Source organism: Melanotaenia boesemani, chromosome 1 (genome assembly GCF_017639745.1).
Source record: "Melanotaenia boesemani isolate fMelBoe1 chromosome 1, fMelBoe1.pri, whole genome shotgun sequence".
In the NCBI taxonomy this organism is placed as follows: domain Eukaryota; kingdom Metazoa; phylum Chordata; class Actinopteri; order Atheriniformes; family Melanotaeniidae; genus Melanotaenia; species Melanotaenia boesemani.
Genome location: NC_055682.1, coordinates 6,225,225 through 6,239,717, shown reverse-complemented (window position 1 = coordinate 6,239,717; position 14,493 = coordinate 6,225,225). Strand labels below are relative to the sequence as shown.

At 41.3% G+C, this 14,493-nt stretch overlaps 1 protein-coding gene across 4 annotated transcripts in view; it reads left to right on the top strand.

Annotated features, from left to right (window-relative positions):
- The window catches only part of LOC121642313 (Golgi apparatus protein 1-like), a 43,447-nt gene extending 29,262 nt beyond the window's left edge, over positions 1-14,185 (top strand). For all 4 annotated transcript variants that reach the window (XM_041989008.1, XM_041988990.1, XM_041988998.1 and 1 more), the window contains 7 exons: positions 660-783; positions 858-1,000; positions 1,116-1,217; positions 7,743-7,850; positions 9,621-9,741; positions 9,881-9,987; positions 12,521-14,185. In XM_041989008.1, the coding sequence (XP_041844942.1) occupies positions 660-783; positions 858-1,000; positions 1,116-1,217; positions 7,743-7,850; positions 9,621-9,741; positions 9,881-9,987; positions 12,521-12,688 (873 nt within the window). In that variant the 3' untranslated portion in view covers positions 12,689-14,185. The remainder of the gene's footprint in view (positions 1-659; positions 784-857; positions 1,001-1,115; positions 1,218-7,742; positions 7,851-9,620; positions 9,742-9,880; positions 9,988-12,520) is intronic.
- The last annotated feature ends 308 nt before the right edge of the window (positions 14,186-14,493 follow it).

Genomic DNA, 14,493 nt, shown 5'->3' with positions numbered 1-14,493 from the left:
CATGCGACTTCAGTCTGAACGGCCAGGTCGCATTAATCTGACCTACACGTCATACACAACATTGTTAAACATTGTTAAACTCCTTATCTGCAAAGGCACTCGCATCACTCTCCCACCACTCCTGGCTGCAGCTCCGTACCCGCACGTTTCTCCGTACAGACGTTGCTGCCACTGCTCCACAAAATGCCATGGCCAAAAATCTGGCTGTCCTCTTTTGTAATCTCCATAAAACGATGCAGTTGAAAATGTGCTGGCTACGGTTGGACAATAACTTTAAAATTGCAACATAACACTTTGCTTTTATCGCAAACACGAAGACGTCACATGCACGCTCACTGTCATGTCGTCGTGTTTTCTACACATTCGGGACACTTTCGGTGTGCATAAGGTTCATACAGGAGATCACATACAAGTTGCTTTTAATTGGAAATGTGATCGGACTTCACAAAAAAATACGAATTGAGCATTATGCCCTGCAGTGGGAACCTAGCCTAAATGTCGGTTCTTTTGGGAAAACAGTGAAGTTTTGGTGGCTTCTTTTGGAATTATCACTTTAACTTACCTCAAAACATAAAATACTTTTGTATTTAGTTTGGTTTTAATCCCAAATTAAATATTTTATGCAGGTTTGTAAAACTATTTGCTCTTTTTTTCTGCAGCGTTTCTGTACTGAAGCAGATGCCAGGAACGTCCTTCAGTGCCTGAAGCAGAACAAGAACAGTGAGCTGATGGATCCCAAGTGTAAACAGATGATTACCAAAAGACAAATCACACAGAACACAGGTAAACACACAACAACCCACAAACTAAAGTATGTGGAAAGTCTGGAGCATCTTCCATTCCTCCTCCTCCTCCAGACTACAGGCTGAACCCAGTGCTGAGGAAAGCTTGTCGAGCAGACATTCCCAAGTTCTGCCAGTCCATCCTGAACAAGGCGAGCGAGGACAGCGAGCTGGAGGGTCAGGTCATCGCCTGCCTTAAACTTAAATATGCTGACCAGGTTAGACCTCAGCTGAAGGCCTGTACTCCACTGAAGGAGATAAAATAAGTTTCATCTTACTGGAAAATGAAATCTATTGAGTAAAATCATGTTTCCTGGCTGGGCTTTGGTTCAGAGGTTGTCTCCAGACTGTGAAGACCAGATCAGAGTGATTCTCCAGGAATCTGCGCTCGACTATAGACTCGACCCACAGCTGCAGATGCACTGCTCAGATGAGGTACACACACGTTGCCCGATTCTAGCTTGTGACGTCTGAATATTTTTACAGACTGGTTATTTGCACTGGTTGCGCTCCCAGTTTTCACCGCGTCGCTCTAGGCAACAGATTTTGATCAATTTTAGGGGCTGTCTTGATCATGACCCATAAATCAGAGGGTGTTCAGCTCTGGGGCCTTATTTATAAAACTGTGTGTAGCAAAGCAAACTACAGGCGGCGTCTGCAGCAGAAAAAGGAAGTCTTGCACACTTCTACTTTCAGATTTATAAAACCGTGTGCACGCACGTCCTACACCTGTTCCCGTTTAGAAATCAGAGTCAACTCTAAAGTGGGCACACCTGAGGGAACACCTTCCCACACCCACATGGTGGCTATAAATGGTCAGGTGGACTCCTATGATACATATTCATCACATCATTTGCATGATGGCTCGGGAGGGAAAAAGAGGGAAGAAATGGAATTTTTCAGGGTGAGACAGAGATCCTGATGGACCACGTTGAAAAACGTAAAAATGTGTAATTGGTGGGCACGGCGTGGGTATTACTTGTGTCAGAAAGGCAGAATAGTGGCAGCAGGTGGCAGATGCTGTCATCACAGTGTCAGAAGGGAAGACATGCCAGAGGCATCGGAACATCCGGCTGGATATCTCAGTCGGTAGAGCATCCGTCTCCCATGCAGGAGGTCGAAGTTTGATTCCCAGAGTGATGAATCGCTTTGGAGAAAAGCGTCTGCTAAATGACAATAATGATGCCGGTAATTTGTTTTAATTTATAAAATAAATATGTACAGATACATCTGAGATTGGTAGCAGTTTATTTAGTGTTAAATAATATTTCTTTCTAGTTGCTGGGTGCTCCAGCTGGGTGGGTGGTGCAGAGGGACACAATCACCGCTATTAACCAGGTGGACAAGGAGCTGCGGGAAATAAAGACCGTCTTGACAGAAATTGGGAGAAATTGGAACAATTTTTTTAAAAAGCATTGTGTAAGAATAAATAAATAAAAGGAAATCCACCTCTTGTGTGTTTCATTAGCGTTGCTTCTAGACCTCCGGTCTACGTCCCGCTCTGCTGAATGACTTTCTGTGATGCTGGCAGCAGACTGTCTACCTTATTTAGCTGGATGGATTTTATAACACAGAAGTTTTGTTTGACAATGACAGAACATATTTTAGTGGTTGAGGTTCTTATTAATATCATCTCCCTTTTTCCTGAAAATCCTGTTTTTTTCCCCCCCGAGTGTGTGCTCTTAGGAGAATTAATATGGAATGTGCGTCTCTATTAATTTCTGCAAACAGCTTTAACATCTAATGTGGTGTGAAAGGTAATAGTGGATTGTGCACAAATGTCTCACATTTCCCCAATTTTATTTTGTACCGTTGGTGTTGCCGTTTCCTGTTTTCCCAGACTTTGTGCGTACGCCTGAGTTGCTGTGGAGGTAGGAACATTTTCCCGTCAAGTTTGGTTTTTATAAATCCCAAAAGTTGACTATATTTGGCATATGCCAGTTTTTGTACCTACACAAGCTTGATAAATAAGGCCCCTGGACCTTGAAGGCCACAGTCCTGCAGGTTTTCAATCTTTCCCTTCTCTAACACACCTGATTCAGATTGATTAAAGTCATTTTGCAGAACTTCATAGGCTGTTGGATCCATTTAATATGAGTCAGGTGTGCTGGAGCAGGGAGACATTGAAAACCTGCAGGACTGAGGCTCTCAAGGACCGACGCTGGACCCCAGCCATACATTGATGGTTATTTAAATTATTGTAAACAAGAATGTGGTTTCAGAAAAAAATTATCTAAAACACAAATGCTCAGTAGAAGAAAAAATGAAAAAAAATAAAAAGCAGACTTAAAGTTCCAGCTTCACAGGACTGAATTAAATTATACATTTTAAACTTTGAAATGGCTCATGAGGCTGTGCTGTTCATGGCAAATTTCCCTCCTCCGGATTTACAATTCATCTATTCTTTCATGAGAATTATCTACATAAAATTTGATTCATGAAATGTGGCTCCTCTTTGGTGATGTTATATGTTATGTTATTATAGTTATGGCTGCTCAACCAACCATAAACGTCCAGGGTTTTTTACACAGCAGTCTTTCCTATTGTAGTTTCATCATTATTTCTTTCCGTGGATCTTCTGAAGGACAACCTCCAAGAGCAGCTCAAACACTTGGGAGAGCTTGATGGAGGCTGCTCTGGTTTTCTGCTGATGCTCTTACTCGTTTGTCAGCCGGTACTTTGTCAGCCTGATGCTTCATCAGAAACTGATGCTGTTTCTCCATTTTTTGAGAGCTGCATATCATTGCATTTTTTTATTTTTTGGACAACTTTTGGTGTTTCTGTCAGCCTTTTGTTTGACCTTCTGGGCGAAACAGAGGAGAAAAGTCTAGCTACTGATTTTGTGCCACGTTGTGGTGGGAGCACTAGGCGTTTTTCGCTGGCAGAGCGTAACTGTGGAGAGGGAGTATTGCTCTGGATTAAGGAGTGAAGGTAGACAGGAGCCATTTGGGTTATTGTTTTGTAAGCCAGAAGCAGAGCTTTAAATTTGATGAGTGCTGCAACTGGAAGCCAGTGAAGAGCGATTAGCAGCGGAGTGACATGAGCTCTTTTGGACTGGTTGAAGACCAGACGTGCTGCTGCTTTCTGGATCATCTGCAGAGGTTTAACTGAGCATGCAGGCAGGCCAGCCAATAAGGAGTTGCCGTTGTCAATGCATGAAATGACCAGAGCCTGGACCAGGACTTGTGCCGTGTGTTCAGTCAGGTAGGGTCTGATCTTCCTGATGTTGTAGAGAGCAAATCGGCAAGATCGAGCAACCGAGGCAACATAGTCCTTAAAAGTCAGCTGGTTGTCTACCATGACACCAAGATTACTGGTAGAAGACGTTGGCACAAGTGTGATAGTCAAGCTGCACGGTTATCTGTGGCGGTAAGGAACGATTGGCTGGAAAGACAATAAGCTCAGTATTGAACAGATTTAGCTAAAGGTGGCGATCCTTCATCCATGCGGCGATATCAAAAAGGCATGCTGATATTCACATTGAGACGGTTGTGCCGTCAGGTGGGAAAGAAAGGAAAAGCTGAGTGTCATCTGCATAGCAGTGGTAGGAGCAGCCATGAGAGTTAATGACTGCAACGAGTGAGGAGGTGTATAGTGAAAAGAGAAGAGGGCTGAGCACCGAGCCTTGAGGCACCCCTGTTGTCAGCCCATGTGATCTGGACACGCCCCCTTGCCAAGATACTTTGAAGGATCTTCTTGTGAGGTAGGACATAAACCACGAGAGAACAGATCCTGAGATGCCAAGCTCCAAGAGTGTGGAGAACAGTACATGATGGTTGACCGTGTCAAAGGTAGCGGACAGGTCCAGCAGTATAAGGACTGAGGATTGACCACCTGATCTGGCAACCCGTAGGGATTCAGTAACTGACAGGAGAGCAGTTTCAGTAGAGTGGCCTTGTCTATAGCCAGATTGATATGGATCAAACAGGTTGTTGACTTGGAGGAACTGTGAGACCTGACTGAAGACGGCACGCTCTAGTAGTTTAGACATGAATGGAAGCAGTGAGACCGGCCGGTAGTTTCCAACCTGGGCTGGGTTGAGTGTGGGTTTCTTCAGCAGCGGGGTAACCCGAGCTTGCTTGAAGGCAGAGGGAAAGACACCAGATTTAAGAGAGGAGGTGATAATATAGGTTACTGCAGTTTTGATTGTAGGTAAAATGCTCTGCAGGATGTCAGAGGGAACAGGATCAAGAGGACAGGTTGTGGGTTTTGAGTTGGCTAGAAGTTTAGAGACTTCGTCCTCATTTAGAGAGCAGAAGGAGCAGAGTGAGGCACCAGTAGCTGGTTTGGTAAGGCTGAGTTGGTCAGGCTCAGTGAATTGGTTACTGATGGTAGCGACCTTTTCAGTGAAGTAGGAAGCAAACATTTCTGCAGTCAGCACAGTGGGAGGCTGAGCAGGTGGTGGAGATAGAAGAAAGTTAAACACCATGAACAGTTGTCGTGTGTTGGGAGCATTGCGGATCTTGTTCTGATAAAAGGCTATCTTGGCTGCCTTTAGGCTGAATGTAAAAGTTTCAAGTTTTTGCTGGTACTCAGACAAGTCAGCGTGCTCTTTTGATTTGCGCCACTTTCTTTCTGCCGCCCTGAGTCCGGCTCTGTGATCCCTTAGAGCCTCTGTGAGCCATGGACTGGGAGGGTTTTGTCTGGTTGGTTTTGACACCAGAGGACAGAGTTTGTCCAGAGAGGAGGTGAGAGAGGAGCAGAGTGTTTCTGTAGCCTCATTAACAGACAGTAAGGAGAAGTCTGAGTGGGAAGGGAGCATAGAGTAAACCTCATCAGACAGCTGTGTAGGTCTGAGGGATCTCAAGTTTCTTCAATAGGACACCATTTTTGGAGCCGCTTGGGTGACATGAGGAAGGAGACAGAGAATTTAACCAGGAAGTGGTCTGAGAGATGCAGCAGGGTGACGGACAGGTTGGCTGTGGAGCAGTTTCTGGTCAGTGCCAAGTCAAGAGTATTACCAGCTTTGTGAGTTGGAGGAGTGTGTACCAGTTTGAGATTAAAAGAGTAGATGAGAGCCAGAAAGTCAGCTGCTGTGGTTTGCCAATGTGAATGTTAATGTCTCCCATGACAGTTAGTGGTATAACATATAAATACTGATAGAACATCCTGGTGGATGAAGCAGAAACGTTGGCTCAAGTTAAAATGAGCTCGAATCACATGTTGTTGATGGCTTCTTGGTTAGCAACCATAATCTTTGAAACAGTTTTTATTTCTGCATGAGCTTTCATTTACCCACAACATAGCAGAAGCTAGCAGAGAAGGACCCAAACCAACAGAAGTAAAGTAATTTACAGACCTTAAAAGACGTTATCTCTGCCAACTCTGGCATGCTTTGACTTTTTAAAAAATTTTTGTAAACTCCCTGGCTTGTTTTCTTTTCACGAGGGACCCTGAAGTAACTTCGATCATTTTCATGATTTCCATAACTGGAACAGCCAAAAACAATGTAAACATAAGGCATTTTCTAGCGATCAAAACACATTAACCACACACATTCTGGTCTACAATGAGCTGGATTGTCAACAACTTCATGTTACACGCAACTTCATGTTACACGCAACTTCATGTTGCGCGATGTTACATGAATACAAGCAGTATCAGACCCTGAATTCAGCTCTTTGGTAATTCTGGCATTTGTTTATGTTTGTGTTTATTGAGATCCCCATTAGCGTCAGCAGCATGCTGCATCAGCTATTCTTCCTGGGATCAGTTTACAGTAGAAAAAGTATACAATTTACATTTTTAACAGATTACAAATATTAAAATAACATTTTGATCATCTTACATTTTCGACAAATACAATATTAATTCCCATACATTGTCATAATTTATACATTAATTTACAATGTAGTCATTCTTATATACTATCATACAAAAATACACTCGCACATTATTCAATTTAAATCTGATCATTTTTCTAGTATATTTTCAGTTGCTTTTTAAAACGATAAGCAGTGCATTGTTGTATAATAATTTGTGGTAGTGAGTTCCACTAACGCATGGCTCTAAACATCACTGTACGTTGGCCTAAAGTGGTTTTACATTTTGGTAGAGTGGAACACAGCCCTATTGAGTAATTATGTGTGTTTTTGCTAAAAGGGCGTTTCTGGTAAAACATAGATGGTGTTTTTGTCATAATAATATTATTTAAAAAATTAATCAACCATCTATCCTTCACCCATAACCAGGAGAGTCGATCGTGCATTTTAGCAACATTTATCATAAAACTAATTTCAGAGCAACACGTGCTGCTTTGTTTTGTACCAACTGTGATTTTCTGATATTGTTTAATGATGCTTTTACCAAAACCAAAGAACAATAATCCAGACGAGACAAAACTAGAGTTAACTGTAATGCTGATTCCACAAAGCCATAGGACTCCAGTTTTTCCAACAAAATCTTATGATCCATTATATCAAAGGCAGCCGAAAAGTCAAGTAATACAACTCCAATATTATTATGTTCCATTTCCCAAAACCAGTCATCCGTCATCTGGGTTAAAGCGGTCGCCGTGGAATATTTTTCTCTATAGGCATGCTGATAATTTGTTAATAAGTTGTTATCTTTAAGAAAACAACTCTTTATGATCTTGATGACCTATTAATGATCAGTTTCAGGGTCATCCTGGTCGTTGGGTTTCCTCATCGGATCAGTTCATGAGAAAAGGTTTAAAAAATGTACAGGCTGAAAACAGCTCTTCTTAAAGATTTACCATAAAAACGAAGTTGTTGCAGGGAAAGTGATAAGAGATCATCTTATCCATGCTGACATCTCGATATAATATATAAACAAAACGTTTATATATTTCTGAACAGTCTGTTAATAAGATCTCTCCATAAGCTGCGTGACAGATGCTACACAAACTTTATTTTTTTCATCTCTGATTGCTTGTTCATTAGTTTTACTTCATTTTTGTGTCATTTTTTCAGTCATTCCTCCTCCTCTCTTCTCCTGTAGATCTCCAGACTGTGTGCGGAGGAGGCAGCTGCTCAGGAGCAGACCGGTCAGGTGGAGGAGTGTCTAAAAGTCAACCTGCTGAAAATCAAACAGGAAGCCTGTAAAAAGGTGCTCAAAATAAATGTCATTATTTATCCATTCTTTCTTAGAAATGTAGTTTTTGTCATGACTTGAGCCTCAGACAGTAAAAACAACTGAAGCTAAATCCTGTACACAAGTACTTTTAGCTGGAAAGCCGTCATCGTTCTGGCATAAATGACAAGCAAAAGGTGAATTCAGGCTGCAGTGCTGAATGCGCCAAGGATTTCAAAACTGTGAGGGAGATTTGAAGAGGCTGCAGAGCGAGGAGGTCAGAACAACCTGTACATCAGATGTCATCATCTCTGTTATCAAGTGTCCTACAATGGTCATGTTCAAGTGACAGTTTTCCAACATACTTCCACAAGAGTGACATCTTCTGGCACAAAGATTCCTTGTATGTGTTCATAGCTGGCGAATAAAGCTGATTCAACTGTTTCACAGGTGATTAAACTCGATGTCCTAACTAATGAGTTCTACAAGCAGCAGAAAACCTGTGAGTGTGTTTAAAAAGTTGCTGAATTCAGCTCTTTCAGAGAGAGCAGCAAGCTCCTCGCCAGCTTTTTCTGCACCATCATACAAAGTATCCTGGAGTACGGAGTCCCAGTTTGGTTCTGTGTCTTTAGCAGCTGGTCTAGACACAACTTTAGACAAGCCAAAAAGATGGCCACAGAACTTTTTGTGTCCTCTATGAGGGGTATCAGCACTTATCATTAGGAAGACGCTTTATGGTGCTAACCTGTGCACGTAGTTTGCAGACACATACAAGACAAAACGAATAAAAAGTAGCACTAAATCCATGAGCAGACAGCCGCAGCACCAGTGTGTGCCGCCATCTTGCCTATGTCACTGTCTGTCTTTTAGCACTACTAGGAGAAGCATCTCAAATGTCACTGGGTTTAATTATGCAATGACAGTAAAGACTTTGATTCTGTAGGAGGGATAAATATAGACTTTTATTCCACACCATTCCAGTAGTCAGTAGTATTGCACTACTTTATTTGCAAGCTCTTGATGGACTTGGTGAGCATGCACTTAAATGAGTTTGATTCTATGTCAGTGCTCATACTTTTTCTGTGCAAAAGATGATAAAGTCTTTTCTTAACCACAGCATTGCTTATAGTTCTGTAGTCTTGCTGTAAATAAAGTTTCACGTTTTTTAAAGCCAGTGTATCAGGTGGTATTAGAATGACATAAAATATAATAACTTCAATAGAAGCCTCCAATGTATTAAACTTTAAAACAGCAGCAAATCAGTTTGTGAGCTTAGCAAAGCAGTTTTCACTCAGTAAGTAAACTTATATGTGTTACATTTGAACTCTATCTTTTTTAAATTATCCTTTTTTTTACTGATCGATATTTTCATAATAATAATATTATATTGACAGAATAAAAAGGAAACTGTGAAAGTAGCAGCTGCAGAAAATTAAAATCAAGTAAAGTAAAAAGAAAAAGCAGGAAAGTCCTCATGGATATATAAATAAATTAAATGTTTTTATTTGAACTTTATTGTTCTCTGTGCCACCTGTACAACATGATGTGACCCAGCAATGGCAAAACAGGAAGTTTTGTAGGTGTTTTAAAAGATTGTAGGTATTAAATCCCAGAAAATAATTAATCTTGATGACTGAGGCTGCTCTTGGATTATTCTTAAGCTGTGTCACATGAAGTCAGACCAATCAGAGCAGAGTGGGTTTCCTGGCAACACACAACACTCAGTGAGCTTTCTCATGGGGTCTGAATAGTTGGTGCACCACGTAAAGAAACTGTAGAAACTCCTGTTGTTTGTTTTGTTTGCAGGAAGTCCTGAACATGCTAAAGGAGAGTAAAGCAGACATCTTTGTGGACCCGGTCCTCCACACGGCCTGCGCTCTGGACCTCAAACACCACTGTGCCGCCATCACGCCGGGCAGAGGACGACGTGGGTGCTTTTGCTCAGTGTTTTCACATCTGTGCAGATGAATCTGTATCAGGATGTGGATGAGTTCTGATCACTGGCTGACCTGTGGCCTGCAGAGTTTCCTCTTGGGGAGATTTAATCCATGTCTCTTGTCATGCAGAGATGTCGTGTCTGATGGAGGCGTTACAAGACAAGAGGGTTCGCCTGCAGCCTGAGTGTAAGAAAAGACTTCAAGACCGCATCGACATGTGGAGCTATGCTGCAAAGGTAATGCTGGGAGTTTGTGTTGATAATTCATGCTGCTTCAATATTGTTGTAAAGAGCAGTCAGAGACATCTTTCCTAATTCCTCACAACAATTTTTATTGTATTTTGGTCCTGCTGTGAAATTATTACCCAACATCATTATGGGATCACATCATCAGCAGAGGGTAACGTGTGAATGAAAACATGTCAGCTGAAGTCACATGACTACTTTCAGTAATATTTAACAGCAAACTGGGAGTGGAAATATCTTCATCTGTCAGCAACAGTTGCTACGTAAGAAACTGCAGCTGTCATTGCTTTGCATAAACCATGGACCTACTGTACATGCAGGAAAACGGCACCTGAATTAACCGTGTACCACATACTCAGAAAGCTCCAACTGCAGTAAAGAAGGCTTCAGGACTGCCCACCAATCACCAGGATCGACAACAGAGGATTAGCTTGAAGCTATATTCTCAGACGAGGCTCCCTTCCATTCTTTAATGGCATCTGGAAAACGGAAGAAGAAAAAGTAAATGCTGCTAGGACTCCTGCGCCATGAAGCAACACTGAAGCATCCTGCTTTTCATCCATTCGAGCGGAGTCACAGTTTTACCCAAGAACCACTGCCAGGAATGCAGGATGGTTTTTTTTAAAACTTTCAGCAACTTTTAAAAATGATCCTTTTGCAGGTTTTGCTTTTTTTGAGGTTCTTTTTATTAAAGAAAAACAAAATATTACAATTTGGTTTAAAAAACAAATCATTACAGACTTTCCATTTAGATCCTTTGCTCTATAAAATAAGCTGGATGTAAAAAAAAAAACAAAAGAAAACATTTAACTGTTCACATTGCTCTCCCAAGATTTTCAATTTTTTATATTCAATCAACGTTGTCATTATAAGTACGATGACCAGACAACTCATCATAAAAGTCATAATAATAATCGAAATAATGCTGCTTTTATAACTTGAACAGCTGGACTGCGGAGCCTACATCCTTTAATTGTATAAGCCTCATATTAAATAGGGGAAAGTAAATAATTATAAATCAATGCTGTTTGATGCATTTTCCACCATGTTGGAGCACCGTATCATAAAGTAAAACTGATAACAAACTGACTCAGACATTATCACACTGTGGTCAGTATCACCTTAATTTTCTATAACCTATTGTATATTATTTTTCCAAATTCACATTATTAGACTTTTTTTCGTTGCATGATTGGGTGTTAACCACATTTTCCACTGATTGAGAGAAGAATTACTGCAGTAGGTTGGCGACGGGCAGCTGCTCAGACTGTGATGACGTTCGTTATCTTGGTCCACCTCCTCTAGCAAACATCTTTTTTTTTTAAACAAAGTTCTAAAGAAGGATGGTCAGCTCTGTAAATATTAACTTTTTGTAACTAGATTTAGTTTTTTTTTTTTTTTTTAAAGGTTCGTAAAACATAAGAAACATACATCAGTATATGATAGAAACGTGAAATGATGTGAACGTGAAAAAGATGCTGAAGCAACAAAGGTAGTGAATTTTAGTTACTGCCAACAAGCTGGTCCTGGACACGGTCATATGCTATTTATTTTAATGCTATGTTGCACGTTGTAGCACTTGATCAACTTTGTTGTTTTTAAAGTGCGTTATAAATAAAGTTGCAGAGGTGAAAATAGTTTTTCATACCTTCTTGGAAGTTACATTTAAAGTTGGATGCATTAATTTTCTTACAGTCTGCAAATTAACGGAGTGGTGTCTCTTGCACAACCTGAAATCAACTTTAAGTTGATATTCTGTTTGCATTTTCTCCATATGCATCCGTTAGCTGTCAAGATGCAGTTCCGAGCAAGTGTTGATCCACCATTCTTTTTATTTTGCTTCCAAGCAGCCAGATTTTCTTTCAAGCAATGGTTCTCTGCTGTTTTCCACTTGTTTTTAATAAATAAAAAAAAAACAAGGGCTGCACAGTGTTGTGGTGGTTAGCACTGCAGCCTCACAGCAAGAAGGTTGCTGGTTCAAGCCTCAGCTGGGGGGAGGTTCAAACCTGGGGGTCGGTAGCCTTTCTGTGTGGAGTTTGCATGTTCTTCCCGTGTATGTGTGGGTTCTCTGGCTTCCTCCCACCGTCCAAAGACACGCATGTTAAGTTAATTGGTCACTCTAAATTCTCCCTAGGAGTGTGTGTGTGTGTTTGTCCCTATCTGTGTTGGCCCTGCGATGGACTGGTGACCTGTCCAGGGTGTACCTGCTAAAAATGCTGGGATAGGCTCCAGCTTACCCGCGACTCGTAACGGTACAAAAAATGAATGGAATAAAAAAAAACATAAATAGGCTCCAAACTCAAGGAATGAACCAGTGTTGTGTTGACACATGGCGGACTAAGTAAGAACCAATATTAAAGTTTTTTGGCTGTTGTTACTGGCAGCCTGAGACAAAGTCACATCAGTTTTTTTCTGTCTTTAGTTTCATCTCTGAAAATCACCAATGATAACAGTTTGACAGACAGAAAACAGAAACATTCGTACAGTACAGCTCAGCGTGTCCCCTCCTCTGTCTGGCCTGCAGGTGGCGCCACCAGACGGCTTCTCAGACCTGGCTGTACAGGTGATGACGTCGCCCTCCAAGAACTACATCCTGCTGGTGATCGCGCTCTGCGTGTGTGTCCTCTTCCTGGTGGGGCTGCTGTGCGGTCGGATCACAAAGCGAGTGACCAGAGAACTTAAAGACCGCTAAAGGACGAGCTTCCGAACATGCTAGCTAACTGCACCTTCCCTTCCTCCCCTTCTTCCTCCTCCTCCTCCACTCAGATGTCCGGTCTGCAACCAGCCACCACATCTGGACCCCCTTCCTTTCTTTAAAAGTGAATCCCTTCAATCTCCGTTTGGGTATCTCCAAACTCAAAAGGAGCAGCACTTTTCTGATTGGATCGTCTGAGGATGTTTGGGGAGCATAAGCGGAGCTGTCCAGCATCTTTAAGTTTCCCGATAAGCGCTGTTGTTGATGTGACAGAGAGCTGCTGCTTCTGAGGATGAAATTGCTTTCCAATGGATCAGTCCTGTTGCTTTTTTCCTCTTTTTTGTTTTTTAAATATATATCTATATATATATTTAATGGTGACAGGAGCATTTGTTTGACTGCAGATGCCTGTCACATGACAAACTTTGCGGTTGAATTCTGAAAAGATCCTGTTTTAATCTTCATCAGCCATGAAGCCCAAGTCCCCTCCGCAGGACATCTCTACATGTTGACCAGTTCAGGCCTCCTTTATTTTTTTGCAAAAGACTGAAAATGAAGGTCAAGCTGGTCGCTATTAACAAGAATGTTGTGTGCACATTGTTTTTTTATTTTATTAATTTAAATGCTAATTTCGTTGTCATTTCTTTTTCTTCCATGCCTTATTTATTGATCATTTCTTACTGTTTTGTTGTTATCATGTGTGAACATAATCTTTTTCTGGTCATCCAGCTGAACAGAAATGCTAAAGTGTTGCGGTCAGACCTTCAGCGGGCCACACAGAGCAGAGCAGCCGAGTACAATGACATAATGAACAATAATTAAACCTTAAATAAGCTGCTAAATCATCCTAATTCTTCCCTGTCAGGCTGTGTTTACTTTTCAGGCTTTTGGTGTTGGAGCTCATCTTTTAAAAAACATTTTAAACCTTCATCTAGGGGATTATTCCAGCTGGTAAAATTTTAAGTTGAATAATAATCTAGAGTTGTATCTGGTTTTAAAGGTACTATAACACCTGCTACGTGCAGGTGTCTGGTCATACACCTATATTCACATTTCTCTTCAGACATTGGCCATTACGTATCAGACAGTAAACATTTAAAATATTTTGAGGTTTTTCCTGGGACAGGTGAGATATTTCTTTTTTTATTTTGTATTTATTTTTTAAGAGGTCGTTTGGAAAACTTTGTGGTCCGTATGCTTTCCACTTGAAGGATCAGAAGGGATTTGTAAAGTGCGAGTTAGCCGGATGAATCAATGGCCTGTCAGAGTGGACGGGTGTGAGGAAAATAAAAATCCTTACAAAAAAAGTAAAAATGTAACACAAACAAATTTATTAGAGGTACAGACTAGATGGCTTTACTGATGTTAGTCTGAAACTTCATAATCAAAGTGAAAATAGCTTTGATTCCTTCCCATAAAAATATAGTACACTCACCAGCCACGTCATCAGCTCCACCTTGCTGGTACCAGGTTGGACCCCCTTTTGCTTCAGAACTGCCTTAATTCTTGGTGTCATGGATTCAACAAGGTGTTGGAAACCTTCCTCAGAGGTTTTCTCCATATTGACATGACAGCATCAAACAGTTGCTGCAGGTTTGTCGGCTGCATCCTTGATGAGAATCTCCTGTTCCACTACATCCCAAAGCTGCTCTGTTGGATTGAGATCTGGTGGCTGTGGAGGCCGTTGAAGTCCAGCGAACTCATTGTCATGTTCTAGAAAGCAGGTGGAGATGCTCTGAGCTTTGTGACATGGTGCATTATCCTGCTGGAAGTAGCATCAGAAGATGCTCCACTGTGGTCAT